Below are 17,927 nucleotides of genomic sequence, written 5' to 3' on the forward strand. Positions count from 1 at the left end.
AGAGAGGAGGGCCAGGACCAAGGCAGAATACAGTGGGAGGGGAACAGCTGCCAAGGTCATCATGGTGAGATTTAGCACGTCCAACAGTCAATATTGCTGGAATCATATCTGAGGATGAACGACATTATAAAAAAAGGGGTTTTGATTATAACGATTATAAGAATGACGAGGATGGATGATAATGGTCATTTTGACAATGATACAGACTCTTTTGCATGTCCACTTTGGTGTGCAGAGGAGGAGAAGGGAGACATGGATCCCGCAGCTGAATCAACTTTAGGAGACGGTCCTGGCGCTTGCTGGACTTTCTTGGGCACCCTGAACCCTTCTTCACAACAATTGAACCGCTCTCCTTGAAGTTCTTGATGATCTGATAAATTGTTGATTTAGGTGCAATCTTACTGGCAGCAATATCCTTGCCTGTGAAGCCCTTTTTGTGCAAAGCAATGATGACGGCACGCGTTTCCTTGCAGGTAACCATGGCTGACAGAGGAAGGACTGGACCAAGGTGCAGCATGGTAAGCATACATTTCCTCTTTATTCAAAAAAATGACACCGACAAAACAAAGAACCAAAACCAAACCGTGAAGCTATGTGCCCTGAACGAAAACAAAGTTAACTTCCCACAAAACAGGTGGGGGAAAAGGGTACCTAAGTTTGGTTCTCAATCAGAGACAACGATAGACAGCTGCCTCTGATTGAGAACCATACCCGGCCAAACACATAGAAATAGAAAATCATAGAACATGGAACATAGACTGCCCACCCTCACACCCTGACCAAACCAAAATAGAAACATCAAACGCTCTCTACGGTCAGGGCGTGACACTCGTCAACACTCACACCTGTGTTAACGAGAAAATCACTGACATGATATCAGCTGGTCCTTTTGTGGCAGGGCTGAAATGCAGTGGATATGTTTTGGGGGGATTCAGTTCATTTGCATGGCAAAGAGGAACTTTGCAATTAATTGCAATTCATCTGATCACTCTTCATAACATTCTGGAGTATATGCAAATTGCCATCATACACACTGAGGCAGCAGACGTTGTGAAAATTAATATTTGTGTCATTCTCAAACTTTTGGCCACGACTGTATATGTGATTGTATAAGACGTGAGTCATGCTTGAGACAGTTGATAAAAACTTCAATAAAATGATCCTGTCATTTGTTTCCATGAGAAAACAGGATGAAGAGGCTATCTCTCTGTTTCCGTTGAATTCTTGCTCACTACAGTACGGGCCATTGCAACTACTACAAAACCTTTACCCAGGGATATTGCCGTTCCAACCTTTTCTACCTATGTTGCCACACCTGCATCATGTTGCCATTCCCCATCCCAATAGTCACTTTCAGTTAACACAATGAACACTAAAGAAATGTATCTTCAAAAGCTTTGTAAATAGGATGTATCTGTATGTTGTCATCTGTGTCCGTGATGAGGGAATCATGATGCTGCTATCTCAGAAGCTGTTGAAACTGATGAATGAATTGATAATTGAGTATTATCTCTCACAGATAAAGCAATATGGCTGAGTAAAGTGAATAACATTTTTGTGTTTTTTTATCAACTCACTCTCCACTCATCCAGATATGTTGACTGGAATTGTATAATGATATTGCAAATACATGAATACACATACATAAATAAATACTGTAATACATCTAATTCCTAATGATTACATTTGTATGGTGTCTGTATTTCTCATGCGGCTGTGGTTCTGAAAATCTTGTTTAATATTGATGATAATCCCTATTCTAGGACTTCTAATGCTATAAATATATGTGAAAGTGTACATTTCCATATTTAAAGCCCTTTATTTACAACAGAATGCATCTGAAGCTGCTTATTCAACCTACAGTACTTGTGTTTTGGTGATAACTCTCAATACGAATATTATGTGAGAAGTGTATTTCTGAGTACAACGGTTTAATGGCATAATTATCTGCAGGACAGAAGGTTTAGGTCTCATCACACTACCTCCTCTTGTAAATCTAAGATAGTGTCACTATTGTATGACATACCCGTTTGACTTTCACATTTTTGCTCAATGTGTTTATAGTCTACAAAGATCTACTATTGCGTGCCCTAGCAGCCCTTCCCTTCCTCATACTTTCTATGGGTGTATTGTTATATTGAGCTATAGCTCTCCTTATCTTCATTTGAGCTGGGGTTATTTACGGGTCAGATGGTGAATTCAGAGAACTACATTTCCAAGAATTTCAGCTATATTTCACCCATACTGACAAAATGTAGACAGGATATAACCTTTACCACTTTTTTTGTGTCATCCTTGATGATTGTAAGTGCATTGTGTCCACATAATGGTTGTATTTTATGTTTTTTTAATGGTCAAATAAATCCAAAAAGAATACAGTATATCTTGTCCTAGGCAAGATACAGTACATATCTGGTACTGTTATGGTTCCAATGACTCAGAATGTTGGAACATATAGTGCTTGCAACCTCATAATAGGCCATTTTGGTTTCTGAAAGGGCCACATACGAAATGAGTTAACTGTATAACTCACTTTGGAGTAAAATTGTCTGCTTATACCTGAAAAAAATACATATTCTTATTTATCACTTGTACATATTAACAGTGCTGATACACCAATTAGTTAAGTAAAGGTGCATGTGGGAAGTGAAATGATTAACGAATAAAAAACACTCACATTTTCTGTAGTACAATTGCATTTTATTGGACTTCATTTATTCTATATTTATTCCAATGAGCTTTTATTTTGTACTATTTTTCAAATGAATTACTTCTATTTGTATTACGGTCACATTTTTGAGAGGTGAATCTGCAAGTACGCATTTCACTGTACTGTGTACACCATGTGTATCCATTGCTGTGGTGACTGATGTTGTGCGATTAAGCCTGGCTCGCAGTTGACGTTCCAATTCATCCCTAAGGTGTTCAGTGAGGTTGCGGTCAGGGCTCTGTGCATGCCAGTCAAGTTCTTCCACACCAATCTCAACAAACTATTTCTGTATGTACCTTACTTTGTGCACGGGGGCATTGTCATGCGGAAAGAGGAAAAGGCCTTCCCCAAACTGTTGCCGCATTCACCTAGCATCCACCAAACCCAGATGAATCCGGCGGACTGCCAGATGGTGAAGCGTGATTCATCACTCCAGAGAACGCTTTTTCCACTGCTCCAGAGTCCAATGGCGGAGAGCTTTACACCACTCCATCCAACGCTTGGGATTGCGCATCATGATCTTAGGCTTGTGTGCAGGTGCTATGCGCTTCAACAGTCGGCGGTCTCATTCTGTGAGCTTGTTAGGCCTACCACTGAGCCGTTGTTGCTGCTAGATGTTTCCACTTTAAAATAACAGCACTTACAGTTGAACGGGGCAGCTCTAGCAGGGCAGAAATGTGACAAACTGATTTGTTGGGAAGGTGGCATCCTATGACGGTGCCACGTTGCCTATGACAGTGCCAAGTCACTGAGCTCTTCAGTAAGGCCATTCTAATGCCAATGGAGATTGCATGGCTGTGTGCTAAATTTTATACACCTGTCAGCAACGGGTGTGGCTGAAATAGCCGAATCCACTCATTTGAAGGGGTGTCCACATACTTTTATAAAGTAGGTCAGAAAGACCATAAGTTGCGACCTGTTGCCTTTGTCGGTCATTTGGAAGAAGTGAACAATCAGGTATATACATTTCTGTTAATAGGTTTCTTCTTTAAACAACTGCCTGAAGCAAGCACTGTAAGTTATGATCCTTACTTGCCATTGCTTTGATGTGGGATGTTCCTGTATCATCCATTAGATGACAATGCTGAGTGCAATTAATGTAACCAACCTTAACCCAGTTCAAATGACTCTGCTTGTATTTAGTGCATTGTGCATTTTTTTTTTTTTTTTTTTTGTAGCATTATGAAGCTAATTTAACATTTAAATTATTCGATGCATATAATACACCATAGACATAGCCTATATGGTTTGGTCATTTCTTCAGCATAAAACACGAATATTGACAGTGATTGAATCCAATAATAAAAGATAACCTTTTCGGTATCTCTAAAGATAATATTTGCCTAATAATTGTATATTTTTCAAATTTCTGATCTTCAAAGGTTTCAGGTAAGCCTATTAAAATGTACTCAGACAATACATTTTATTTTCTCAGCGTTGACAGGCAAGATGCGTCGACGTGTAGTCCTAGTGACGCCATGAGAGATGGGTGCTTCGTGGACCACTTTTCTTCATAAAAATCGAGAGATGGCGTCCTGCACCCCGTGAATAATCAAAAATGATCATAAAGAATTGATGAAGAGATCACTCTACCGTAATGTATCATTATGCTACGACCCCTCAATTGAAGTAGGCTAATAATCGTCATCTTTCACTGATAGAAACAGCATTTGTTTTGGTGCTGTTCTGCAATAGCCTATTCGTATTCCACCTGGCTTTCCCACATTTAACAGTGGGGTTGGTTCCGCTGCGTTTGTTTCAGCATCCTCCAACTTCCGCCTCTGCGTGTCCAACGCAAGGAGACAGGGAGAGAAGGGCGATGGCTGCCGGTGGAGGATGCGGGGAGACTGTGGATCAGTACCGGGCGAAGGTGGAGCGGCTTACCCAGGAACTTGCGGAAGCGAACAGAGAGAAGATAAGGGCGGCAGAATGCGGTCTTGTTGTGTTGGATGAGAACCAGACTCTAAAGCACCAGTATGCCGATCTGGAATCGGAACAGGAGACGCTGAAGCAAGAGTTGGAACAATTACAAGAGGTAGGTTATACAGTATGTTTCTTATGTATGTTTTCTTTCTTTCCTTATTCAAGAGAATTCAATGCTGTATGGGTCAATCAGGACCAAACCTATTATTAGATCATTTTACTAGGTAGGCTACATGAAATGGCAAGATACATTTATTGTATATAAACTATAGCATGTTTATTTAAATTTGGGTGAGCTTATTGCCATATGTTGGTAAATTCTGAGACATTAATGACATATAATTTGTATGGAAAAGGTGTGTGTGTGTGTGTGTGTGTGTGTGTGTGCGTGTGCGTGTGCGTGTCAGTGTTTCCATTAGCTGATAATATCTGACTTTATGTAACAACAACAACAACAAAAAAAGCAATAAATAAAATTGGCACCAGCCAATGTCTGGGAGAACAAAACAATCCCATTGCTAACTAAACATGTTTAGCCTATTCCTTGATGACAACATCCATTCAATGTAAATATAGATTCATTTGCATAATTTAGTGGAATTGGTGCTTGTGTATTTTCGTTAGTTATTATGATTCCAACTTGTCACATGCGCACAACATACATATACAGAGCCTAGTTTAAGCGGAAAATCTGTCAGACAGAGCAAGAGCTGCTGCTGCAGCTCCTGTTGCTTCTGGAGTCAATTGTGCTTTTATAAACCCAGTGGTGCAAAAAGTACCAAATTGTCATACTTGAGTAAAAGTAATGATACCGTAATAGAAAATGGCTCAAGTTAAAGTGAAAGTCATCAAGTAAAATGTTACTTGAGTAAAAGTCTGAAAGTATTTGGTTTTAAATATACTCAAGAATCAAAACTAAAAGTATAAATCATTTCAAATTCCTTATATTAAGCAAACCAGATGGAACCATTTTCTTGCTTTTTTAAATTCATGGATTGCCAGGGGCATGCTCCAACACTCAGAAATGATTTACAAACTAAGCATGTGTTTAGTGAGTCCGCCAGATCAGAGGCAGTAGGGATGACCAGGGATGTTCTCTTGATAAGTGTGTGAATTAGACCATTTTCCTTTCTTGCTAAGCATTCAAAATGTAACGAGTACTTTTGGGTGTCAGGGAAAATGTATGTGTATGTTTGTATCTGTGGGTTAGTTGACCCATGGGCATGGGGTTGCTGCTGGGAGGTCATTGTGAGCTAATAAGTAATACAGTTCTATCATTCATATACTATCATTTTAGATAACAATGAACATAGATAGAATATGTAAACATGTCACCATAGACCAAATATTCCCCCTCTGTATCACGTATGTTAGTGAGATGTACACTTTAGTTGTTTTCTTCCGATAAAGAGCCAGGCAGAAGCTGTATTGTGTTATTCATTTCTGAAGTGTTACTGTAAAGAATATCATAAACTCCATAGGTACTGAGTTTTGTCTGCCTCCACTTGCTAGAGCTTGAATAACGTATGACTTCTTTTTTAAATGAATTCTGTCATTACTGCAAACATGCATAAAGCAACAGGAAGGGGCAGCTGCTGACAGAGTTCAAAGCGCAAGGTCCTTATGGACATGGGGAAGCTATAGGACTATTGGGAGGAGAGACTGGAGGCAAGGATGGTGGACGTGGCGAGAGAGGTGGGCAGTAATGGCAGTTTGAAATGGAATAACTTCCCTTTGCAAAGCAGCCCGGATCTATATCAGATTTAACCAGAGTCATCTCTTACAGTACTGTACATGGGTAACAAGCACTTACAGTCTTAGTTCTCAGGATGTATTTTGCTGGCCTGAATCTAAAGCCTGGTTTAAACTGCACTTTAGGGCTGTCCCGACTAAAAACAATCTTGGTCGACCGGCGGAGGTTTCTGTTTTTTCGACCAATCGATTGGTCGACTTTTTTAAAGGTGTATTTTTACATATATAATTAAATACATTTAATGAAATCAACTATATTCATTGAGCTTGTCTGATGCTTTAAGCTTACGGTTTGATTAAATAAGACACATGCCTCAAGAGGACGCCAGAGATCTAGAAACTAGAAAGAAAAAAAACTTAACCTGAGCCAACTATTCTCCTCCCGCTCCTGATGGCTTTCACAGATTCTGGCATTACTCTCCTGAAGTTGCCGGTAATGAGGAGTCGGCAAACTTTCTCATGTTGAATGCCAATGTATCTTACTATTTCTGTGTACCAGTTATGGTTTTCCTGTGCACATTTTTGTGAAACAGTAACTTATTTTGCCATTGCCAACTATATAAAAATAGCCTACATAAAGTCAACAAATAAAAACATTGCAGCCTGCAGGTAGAAAATATCCTGATAAAAATGAATATCCTATGAATCTCATTGGCTACACATGGCCTGTATGTAACGAACTTGAAACATTGTATCAACTTTTAACTTGGGTCTGGCCTGAAGCTTACACTAGCGAACTAGCAACAATTTATGAAATATTCTGGGCTTTCAGGTCCCTCCGCCAGTGAGCTCGGGACCGAAGCAGCTGTAGGCTATTTGTGAAAGGGATAAGAAGCAGTGCTTGACTTGGGCAGGAGCTCACCGGGGCTGAGTACCAAATGTTCTACTGCTTGAGCTCCTGTTCCTCTTACAGAATATTAGCTTGAAGGTATTTCGGAGCTCTTGCTACTAAATATAAGCAGTACCAGCATCCAAAATGAGTACCGGGACCTATTTCAGTCCAAGTCAAGCACTGATAAGAAGTAATCAGGTAAGCCTATTTTATGACCTTTCCACTGGATCAGAGCAGGACATTTTCCCTTTCAAGCTGAGTGGTTATCGAGACCGCACCTCATTAGCTCATTGTTATGTATGTATCCAAATAAATGTCACTAAAAAACAGCTTAAACATTTGCAAATGCATCTACTTTGCTATTGTTCTGGCTTTCTGATGTGACTGTAAGTTAGACATAGTTGGCTAGCTAGAAAGCAAGGGATAAGAACGTTGCCAGCCAGTATGGCAATGGAACACTTAAAACGTACAACTGGTTCGAGTCTATAGATGCAGAACAAGAAGACCGAACGTCTGGGTCGCGTCTCTAGCAACCGAACCGATAGAACGAACGACCAGCCGGCTTGGGTAGCAACCCTAGAGTTGTGTCAGGACTATATATTGTGGAAGGATAAAATAGTATGAAAAAAATCATGAATATAATGTTTTTAATAAAAATATGTCAATCATTATTTTAACATGTTGGTAACCCGTTGAATAAAAGTGAAAATGCCCTCGAAGCCGGTGTTTGGAGGACATATTGGCACAGTTTGCCGGCCCTCGACCCTCGACGAACAACAAATGTGACAATATATCCTCCAAACACTGGCATTATCACTTAAATGGATGTGCACACATTGGCGGGAGAGAGCGCATTCTGGAGAGAGAAGTGCATTGTGCATCTGGGCGCATGTTCAATCTGACATCTGCATTGGCTATGCAGCATTTCATGGTTATATGGCCTCAGCAGAAGTCAGGGCATTTTAAAAAATGTATTCCACCTTTATTTAACCAGGTAAGCTAGTTGAGAACAAGTTCTCATTTCCAACTGCGACCTGTCCAAGATAAAGCAAAGCAGTGCGACACAAACAACAATACAGAGTTACACATGGAATAAACAAGCGTACAGTCGATAACACAATAGAAAAGAATAGGTTTATATACAGTGTGTGCAAATGGCGTGAGGAGGTAAGGCAATAAATAGGCCATAGTAGCGAAGTAATTACAGTTTAGCAAATGAACACTGGAGGGATAGATGATCAGATGATGATGTGCAAGTTTAAATACTGGTGTGCAAAAGAGCAGAAAGGTAAATTAAAACAGTATGGGGATGAGGTAGGTAGATTGGGTGGGCTATTTACAGATGGACTATGTACAGCTCCAACATTCGGTTAGCTGATGTTTAAAGTTAGTGAGGGAAATATAAGTCTCCAGTTTCTCCATACTCCATACTTCTTGCGCTTCACAGAGCAGTGTAGAGCTGTTGTCAAGGAAGTGAGTTTGTGTTTATACAGGATGTATAACACCCACCAATCGTGTCAATGCGGAGCTATACAGAGCCCTCTGCATTGTTACAAAATGTGGGAGGCGCAATGAGATGGAGTATGCAGCTCGATTTGGCCTCCTCATGCCTCTGGAGGAAATTATGTTACACTCTCCATATGGAGCCTCCGACCATCAAGCTCACTGAGATGGGCGCGAATATATATGTACATTTGTTACTGCTCGATTAAAACAATCTCGGTCGATCAACAGCCTAACGACCAAACAATCGACCAGTTGTTTGGGGTCATTGTGGTCAGCCCTACTGCACTTAGACCTGGGTTTAGACACCTTAGAAAGTTATTAGCGCCATATTTTTGGAGCTAGCCAATGACAGAGTTCCCTTGTCAAATTATTAAGTTTAGCCCAGGGCTAAGAAGGTTGATCTTTTACACATCGATGATCTAGTGTTAAAGATTCCTAATCTGATATAGTTGTGGAATTTCACTCCTTGGTTTTGTCTTATGTTTTATAGCCAAAGAAATGTTGTCATTATCCTTTTTCCCAAAGCCAGTTTAATACTTCACTTATATACTGTAGTTCACATGCACTCAATCTGGGAGTGGCCAACCTGAGCCTAAGAACTGATTGGAGAACATCTGCTCACTTATTCTCTTTCTCTCATTCTCTATTTCTACCGACACAGTGGGTGTTCTGTTGTTAATCCATGGCTGAGCATATATGGGCCAGACTAAAAAGTCATGATAATATCCCACTGGGCACACACAGGTTGGGTCAACGTTGCTTCCATGTAATTTCAATGAATTTATGTTGAACCAAGATGGAATAAACATTTAATTGACGTCTGTGCCCAGTGGGATAGCACGCTCTGGATGAGGAACTTAAAATATTAAATTCTACATGCATCATGGCTAGTTCTGTGTGCATTTATGGGTTGTATGCATTCTGCTCCACTAGCTGGACTTCAAAGGATGGTGTGAATATTTTTTTGCTTTCACTGGCACTCAGATTGCAGATCATCAAAATGAACTCGGCCTCCTGCTAAATTTGTATTTATACTTGTTTATTCAGATTGATAAAATGTTGATTTTCAAAGCATTTTGTTGTAGTATAGTGCATGATGTTTGTTTGAGTGTGTGTTGTGTTGATGCCACCCTTTCATCTGATGATCGTATATGAGAGAAATAGAGAGACATACTAATGCCTAGCAGTATACTCATTGTTGGGGTGGGATTGGCATGGAGTGTCGGGTGGGGGTGTTGGGGGGTCCATTGATGACTTTTGACCACTTCTTTTGATTCCTCATGTTTTACTCATTGTTTAAAAAAAGTTCAAAATCAGATGTTAGGTACTACAATCATTGAATATTATATGAATCCTCTAAATTAAAATGAGCAATTTGGGTGCAATCAATTACCTTCATTTCTCAGAGATCAAATTATATATATATATAATTGGGGAGAACATAAAAAAAAAATATATATATATATATATATATATATTTTTTTTTTTTTTTTAATGTTCTCCCCAATTTCGTGGTATCCAATTGTTAGTAATTACTATCTTGTGTCATCGCTACAACTCCCGTACGGGCTCGGGAGAGACGAAGGTCGAAAGCCATGCGTCCTCCAAAACACAACCCAACCAAGCCGCACTGCTTCTTAATTAACACAGCGCGGATCCAACCCGGAAGCCAGCCACACCAATGTGTCGGAGGAAACACCGTGCACCTGGTGACCTTGGTTAGCGCGCACTGTGCCCGGCCCTCTACAGGAGTCGCTGGTGCGCAATGAGACAAGGATATTCCTACCGGCCAAACCCTCCCTAACCCGGACGACGCTAGGCCAATTGTGCGTCGCACCACGCACCTCCCGGTCGCGACAGAGCCTGGGTGTGAACCCAGAGTCTCTGGTGGCACAGCTAGTGCTGCGATGCAGTTCCCTAGATGACTGCGCCACTTGGGAGGCCCCTATCAAATTATATTTCAACAAAATAATTTTTCAGGAATGCTAATCTTATCTATTTCTAACAGTATAAACTACAGTACCAGTCAAAAGTTTGGACACTCCTACTTATTCAAGGGTTTTTATTAATTTTTTACTATTTTCTACATTGTAGAATAGTGAAGAGATCAAAACTATGAAATACCACACATGGAAAAATGTAGTTAAAAAAAGTGTTAAACAAATCATAATATATTTTATATTTGAGATTCTTTAGAGTAGCCACCCTTTTTTGACAGCTTTGCATGTTAAAGCATCACTCCCTGTCTCTTAAGAGCTCTGCTCCACACAAGTCTGCTTATTGATTTAGATATGGTGTTTTGATTTGTGTGTGCGTTTGTGTTTTCATATGTCTTTGTGTGTCGGTCATTGTTGATGTTTATTCTGACCCCAGCACGGCTGTATAACAGAAGCCAGTGTTGTCTAAGCCACATCACTCTGGCTTGGCTGGGGGGCCCTGGCCGGATCTTAGCTGTGCTGACTTGGCAGGGCCTCAGCATGGTCGGTCCACTAAAGTGATGAGTCTGTCTCAGAGACTAGGTCAGTCAGAGCAGAGGGCTCAGCAACACCCGCCCACACTGGGCTAGAAAGCTGCGGTTACATTCTACACACTGACATATTGCTATGGACAATCTGCATGACTCAGGGGTGAACCCATACCTGAGAAATGTCAAAAACTAAAGTGGTGTTGCAAATGACATGACGGTAATGACGTGTTGGTCATGACATGTCTGTAATGACGTGTTGGTAATAATATGTCGGTAATGACGTGTTGATAATGAGATGTTGGCAATGATGTTCTGGTAATGACGTAAAATCACCAACACTGACCAAACACAGACCAAACCGCCACTGTGCTCACTGTGTGGAACCATATAAAGTAACAATGTCAGTAGCTTACTGTATATGCATGTTTCTAACATCGATTTTCATGCTCTCCACAGACGGTTGCATAATGCTTATTGTTTTATGCCTGAAGGACAGAGCAGAAATAGGCTCTAGTACTGTTGCACTAAAAGCAGCCAATACATTTTTATCTCTTATGGGTGAATCCCCAGCGTTTATAGAGTATTCTGGTTGGCTGTCATGGGTTGTCCATCGTTTACTCACAGACCAGTGTTTTAGTGACAGGCCCGGACTCCATGGTTGCAACTGGATCCCTTTCCACAGTGATGGTGTCTCCATTACCCTCCAGTTCAAAACAAATCAAATGTTATTGGTCACATACACATGGTTAGCAGATGTTAATGCGAGTGTAGTGAAATGCTTGTACTTCGAGTTCTGACAGTGCAGTAAAATCTAATAAGTAATCTAACAATTTACTAAAAACAACAACAGTGGCTTGCGAAAATATTCACCCCCTTAGTATTTTTCCTATTTTGTTGCCTTACAACCTGGAATACATTTTTGGGGAGGAATTTGTAGAATTTTATTAACACAACATGTTAATAAACACTACCACAAAAAATGTAAACTTGAGCATGAATAACTATTCACCCCCAAAGTCAATAGGCAGGGCATCCCACGGAGCACCATTAAATCCATGATTTTAAAAAATAACAAAAAAAAGGTTCTCTGGTTCGATGAGACTAAAATTGAGCATTTTGGCCATCAAGGAAAGCGCTATGTCTGGGGCAAACCCAACACATCTCATCACCCCGAGAACACCATCCCCACAGTGAAGCATGGTAGTGGCAGCATCATGCTGTGGGTATGTTTTCATCGTCAGGGACTGGGAAACTCGTCAGAATTGAAGGAGTGATGCATGGTGCTAAATACAGGGAAATTCTTGAGGGAAACCTGTTTCAGTCTTCAAGAGATTTGAGACTGGGACGGAGGTTCACCTTCCAGCAGGACAATGACCTTAAGCATACTTCTAAAGCAACACTTGAGTGGTTTAAGGGGAACCATTTAAATGTCTTGGAATGGCCTAGTCAAAGCCCAGATCTCAATCCAATTGAGAATCTGTGGTATGACTTAAAGATTGCTGTACACCAGCGGAATCCATCCAACTTGAAGGAGCAATTTGGCCTTGAAGAATGGGAAAAAATCCCAGTGGCTAGATGTGCCAAGCTTATTGAGACATACCCCAAGAGACTTGCAGCTGTAATTGGTGGCTTTACAAAGTATTGACTTTGGGGGGTGAATAGTTATGCCCGCTCAAGTTCTGTTTTTTTTGTCTTATTTCGTGTTTTTTTCACAATAAAAACTATTTTGCATCTTCAAAGTGGTAGGCATGTTGTGTAAATCAAATGATACGACCCCCCAAAAAGTCAATTTTAATTCCAGGTTGTAAGGCAACGAAATAGGGATAGAGGATAGGCCTATCAGAGGAAACTAGCGGAAGGAGGAGAAAGGACATTACAGCAGCATAATATTAGAAGCTCTACATCCAGATGTGTGCTCATCTGAACAATGATGACAACTCCATCAGCAAGTCAACCAGGCTGAAAATCATTTACAGATATACTTGACAGTACTGCAGATTACACAGGCTTCAAGTAAGAAATACTTTTCAAAAATACATTAGGTAGGTATCGACATGTAGTGTACTAACCACCTAGACATGGCTCCCTAGTCCTACACAGACTGTCACATATAGGATTTAACCCATAGAATGTGCTCTATGCTGTCACACACGTTCAGGTCTGAAGTGTAACTGATGTCTGTCTGAGGAGCACAGCTCTAACATCACTGGAGGTTTCTGTTCTCAAGGCTTTAATAATAGCAGAGAATGTTAGAGGTTCAGTGTGCCACAACTCATCCCTGTCGCAGAAGGCTCCTTGCTTAGCTTGCATGCATCCAGTCTTATATTTCACAGGAAGTGTATGATTTGATATTACACTATATATACAAAAGTATGGGGACACCCCTTCAAACATCTGGATTCGGGCTATTTCAGCCACACCTGTTGCTGACAATGAATCAAATCGAGCACACAGCCATGCAATCTCCATAGACAAACATTGGCATTAAAATGGCATACTGAAGAGCTCAGTGACATTCAATGTGGCACTCTCATAGGATGCCACCTTTCCAACAAGTCCGTTCGTCAGGTCCCTTAGTTCCAGTGATGGGGAAATCTTAAAGCTACAGCATACAATGATATTCTAGACGATTCTGTGCTTCCAACTTTGTAGCAACAGTTCGAGAAGGCCCTTTGCTGTTTCAGCATGACAATGCCCCCATGCGCAAAATGAAGTCAATACAGAAATGGTTTGTTGAGATCGGTGTGGAAGAAATTGACTGGCCTGCACAGAGCCCTGACCTCAACCCAATCGAACACCTTTGGGATGAATTGGAACGCCGACTGCGAGCAAGGCCTAATAGCCCAACATCAGTGCCCGACCTCACTAATGCTTTTGTTGCTGAATGGAAGCAAGTCCCCGCAGCAATGTTCCAACATCTAGTGGAAAAACTTCCCAGAAGAGTGGAAGCTGTTATCACAGCAAAGGAGTGACCAACTCCATATTAATGATGATTTTGGAATGAGAAGTTTGACGAGGACGTGTCCACATACTTTAGGTCATGTAGTGTATATGAGATATCATCAACCTAAGATACATTTCTCCAGGAAGGACAGCTAAGCATGGTCATGAATCATGTCACATTCCCTTGGATAACAAGGTGTTACTTTAAATGTAAGGCTTCAATGAGTACGGTTACATGCACACAATAATGCGATTATTGTGGATTGTGTCAGATTAATATAATAGTTAGATTAAACTTCTTTGGGATCGGTGTCCCTTCCACGGGACGGTTGAGCTAATATAGGCTAATGTGATTAGCATGAGGTTGTAAGTAACAAGAACATTTCCCAGGACATAGACATATCTGATATTGGCCGAAAGCATAAATTCTTGTTAATCTAACTGCACTGTCCAATTTACAGTAGCTATTACAGTGAAAGAATACCATGCCATTGTTTGAGGAGAGTGCACAATTTTGAACATGAGAAGTTATTTATAAAGAAATTAGGCACATTTGGGCAGTCTTGATACAAAATTTTAACAGAAATGCAATGATTCATTAGATCAGTCTAAAACGTTGCCTACATACTGCTGCCATACAGCATACAGCTTCAGCCCTACTGTGGGGACAACTCTGGTAGTAAATCTGTATTTTCTGTCTGGAAAAAGAGACAATGGAGAGATGCATCATGTATGTCATTACCCTGCTCTCCACCTCCTTCCTGATGACATCAGCATTGGGAAATGGGAAAGGGGAGGGCAGAATCGATAGTCCATGAAATCCCCTTCCCCCCTGCAAAGTCTCTCCTCCCTCTCCCTGCAACTCCTTCTTTCCCCCTCACCTTTCCCTCTCCTTCCCCCTCTCCTTCCCTAGCTTCAGAGAGACTCCCATGTGGCTCCCCCTGGGGAGAGGAAGGGGGGAAATATGCATTGATTTCTGCCTGTTGGTGTAAAAAATATATTATGCCTGAGAGGCATTGTGTTGGGCTGCGTAGTAACCTGCAGTATGTGGAGAAGCATGTGGAAACGAGAGGGAGAGGGATGTGACATGGGGGTGCGGGTGTTATTACTGAGTACACAGAGGGACGAATGACAGGGGAGGGGTGGAGGATGACACTGACCTGTCACACTCCACAGAAAGTGATCTTGTGTGTTGTTTCAGGCCTTTGTGACAGTGTGGACATTGTGACGGTGTTGACTCTGGAGAGAAGAGGGGAGTGGGTCGCAAGCAGATTACACAATACGCAGTAGTAGGAGAGGTGTGGCCTGCAGATAGAGAGATAATGACTTGGCATTTAAAAATAGGGAGCAAATGTGATAACTGATACATGTGGGGTAGAAAGTTTACCCTTTAGGCCTTGCAAACTTGAACAAATCGAGTGGGCAAAGAAATGTGAAGAGGGGCATTTATTTAAGTTGGTATGGCATTATCTAAACATGGTACATTTTACTTGGTTTTAGATTAAGCATTAAAAAGATGGTTACTGTGAGGATTAAGTCAACTTTGACGTTCATCAGATAAAGCTAATCAATCATGTTGCCAGCGAGGCCTCTTAGAAAGTCTATATCCTGTATATTTAGTCGATGTGTATATTTAGTCCCCTCTGTGTTTTTTGTGTCCTCCCTTGTGATTCTCGCATGAGTAAGTCAAGGTCTAATGCTGGTCTATGGGAGAAGCCTGGGGTGCATCCAAGATATCGTGTTTTTCAAATAGCTCTTTTTACTGCAGTGAAATGATTCTGGAAAGGGAACTGGACTCCTGTGCCTGTAGGCTTCTGGATTGATTGTAGAGCCCTACTTCAGCTGTTTGTGCAGCAAACTCAACTTTGAAGTCACTGCAAAAAGGAATGGACCCATTCACAAGAGAAGGTTTGTTTTAGTTGGTTTTATACCCAAATGGCCTGTTTTAGGCTATTTTGAGGAAACTATTTCTGTTGATTTCTCTAAGTATACTTCATGTACTTTTCACCATTATACACTTTTGTATGTCAGTGTGAAACAGTTCTATAAGACCATAAAATATCATGGTAAAGTATTACAGTTAACTTGAGACCTAAAGTAACACAGTGCTTTGGGTTTCATTTGCTAATTAAGATGGAAACAATGACCCTTCTGAACACATTCGAAGTAAAGCTTCTGCAAGCTTTAGTTTTCATGTCTGTCATGTCATAGATGTTTCCACGCAAACTGAAGCAATTTTGGGGTGGGATCCAGTCTTGTTTCATGTTTCTCATTTCATAATCTCTCCATGGAAGAGAAGAAAAATAAGTAAGAAGAGGAGGGGAGATAGCAAGAGGCCATTTTATTCCGTAATGACCTTGGTAGGAGTTCTCCTGTGATTATAGAGCAATGATATATACAGGTGAAGTCGGAAGTTTACATACACCTTAGCCAAATACATTTAAACTCAGTTTTTCACCATTTCTGACATTCAATACTAGTAAAAATGCCCTGTCGTAGGTCAGTTAGGATCACCACATTATTTTAAGAATGTGAAATGTCAAAATAATATTAGAGAGTAATTTATTTCAGCTTTTATTTATTTTATCACATTCCCAGTTTACATAAACTCAATTAGTATTTGGTAGCATTGACTTTAAATTGTATAACTTGGGACAAATGTTTCGGGTAGCCTTCCACAAGCTTTCCACAATAAGTTGGGTGAATTTTGGCCCATTCCTCCTGACAGAGCTGGTGTAACTGAGTCAGGTTTGTAGGCCTCCTTGATCGCACACACTTTTTCAGTTCTGCCCACAAATTTTCTATAAGATTGAGGTCAGGGCTTTATAATGGGCACTCCAATTACCTTGACTTTGTTGTCCTTAAGACACTTTGCCATAACATTGGAAGTATGCTTGGGGTCAATGTCCATTTGGAAGACCCATTTGCGACCAAGCTTTTACTTTAACACAAAAAAAATGAATCTGTCCCAGATAGCATCCTATTCCCTAAAATGTAGTTCCCTATATAGGGAACATTGCCATTTGGAATTAATCCTGGATGTACACAACAGGGTTTTAGTGCCTGACTGATGTCTTGAGATGTTGCTTCAATATATCCAAATAATTTTCCTACCTCATGATGCCATCTATTTTGTGAAGTGCACCAGTCCCTCCTGCAGCAAAGCACCCCCACAACATGATGCTGCCCCCCCGTGCTTCATGGTTGGGATGGTGTTCTTCAGCTTGCAAGCCTCCCCCTTTTTCCTCCAAACATAACGATGGTCATTATGTCCAAACAGTTCTATTTTTTCTCTAAAAAGTACGATCTTTGTCATCATGTGCAGTTGCAAACCTTAGTCTGGCTTTATTATGGTGGTTTCCGAGCAGTGGCTTCTTCCTTGCTGAGCGGCCTTTCAGGTTATGTCGATATAGGACTTGTCTTGCTGTGGATATACTGTAGATACTTTTGTACCTGTTTCCTCTAGCATATTCTCAAGGTTGTTTGCTGTTGTTATGAGATTGATTTGCACTTTAAACACCAACGTACGTTCATCTCTAGTTTGACAGAACCCGTCTCCTTCCTGAATGGAATGACGGCTGCGTGGTCCCACGGTGTTTATACTTGCGTCATATTGTTTGTACAGATGAACGTGGTACCTTCAGACATTTGGAAATTGCTCCCAAGGATGAACCATTGGCAGATTTTTTTTCTCCCCATGATGTCAATGAAAGAGGCACTGAGTTTGAAGGTAGGCCTTGAAATACATCCACAGGTACACCTCCAATTGACTCAAATTATGTCAAATTATGTCA

At 40.8% G+C, this 17,927-nt stretch overlaps 1 protein-coding gene across 5 annotated transcripts in view; it reads left to right on the top strand.

Annotated features, from left to right (window-relative positions):
* Positions 1-4,173: 4,173 nt before the first annotated feature.
* LOC109867000 (protein bicaudal D homolog 1) overlaps positions 4,174-17,927 on the top strand; it is a 77,137-nt gene continuing 63,383 nt past the window's right edge. For 3 of the 5 annotated variants that reach the window (XM_031801247.1, XM_031801248.1, XM_031801245.1), the window contains exons 1-2: positions 4,174-4,339; positions 4,473-4,745. In XM_031801247.1, the coding sequence (XP_031657107.1) occupies positions 4,286-4,339; positions 4,473-4,745 (327 nt within the window). In that variant the 5' untranslated portion in view covers positions 4,174-4,285. Of the gene's footprint in view, positions 4,746-17,927 lie in introns of all 5 variants that reach the window. The other 2 variants (XM_031801249.1, XM_031801246.1) reach the window with 1 other exon arrangement.

This window comes from Oncorhynchus kisutch, linkage group LG22, assembly GCF_002021735.2.
Source record: "Oncorhynchus kisutch isolate 150728-3 linkage group LG22, Okis_V2, whole genome shotgun sequence".
In the NCBI taxonomy this organism is placed as follows: domain Eukaryota; kingdom Metazoa; phylum Chordata; class Actinopteri; order Salmoniformes; family Salmonidae; genus Oncorhynchus; species Oncorhynchus kisutch.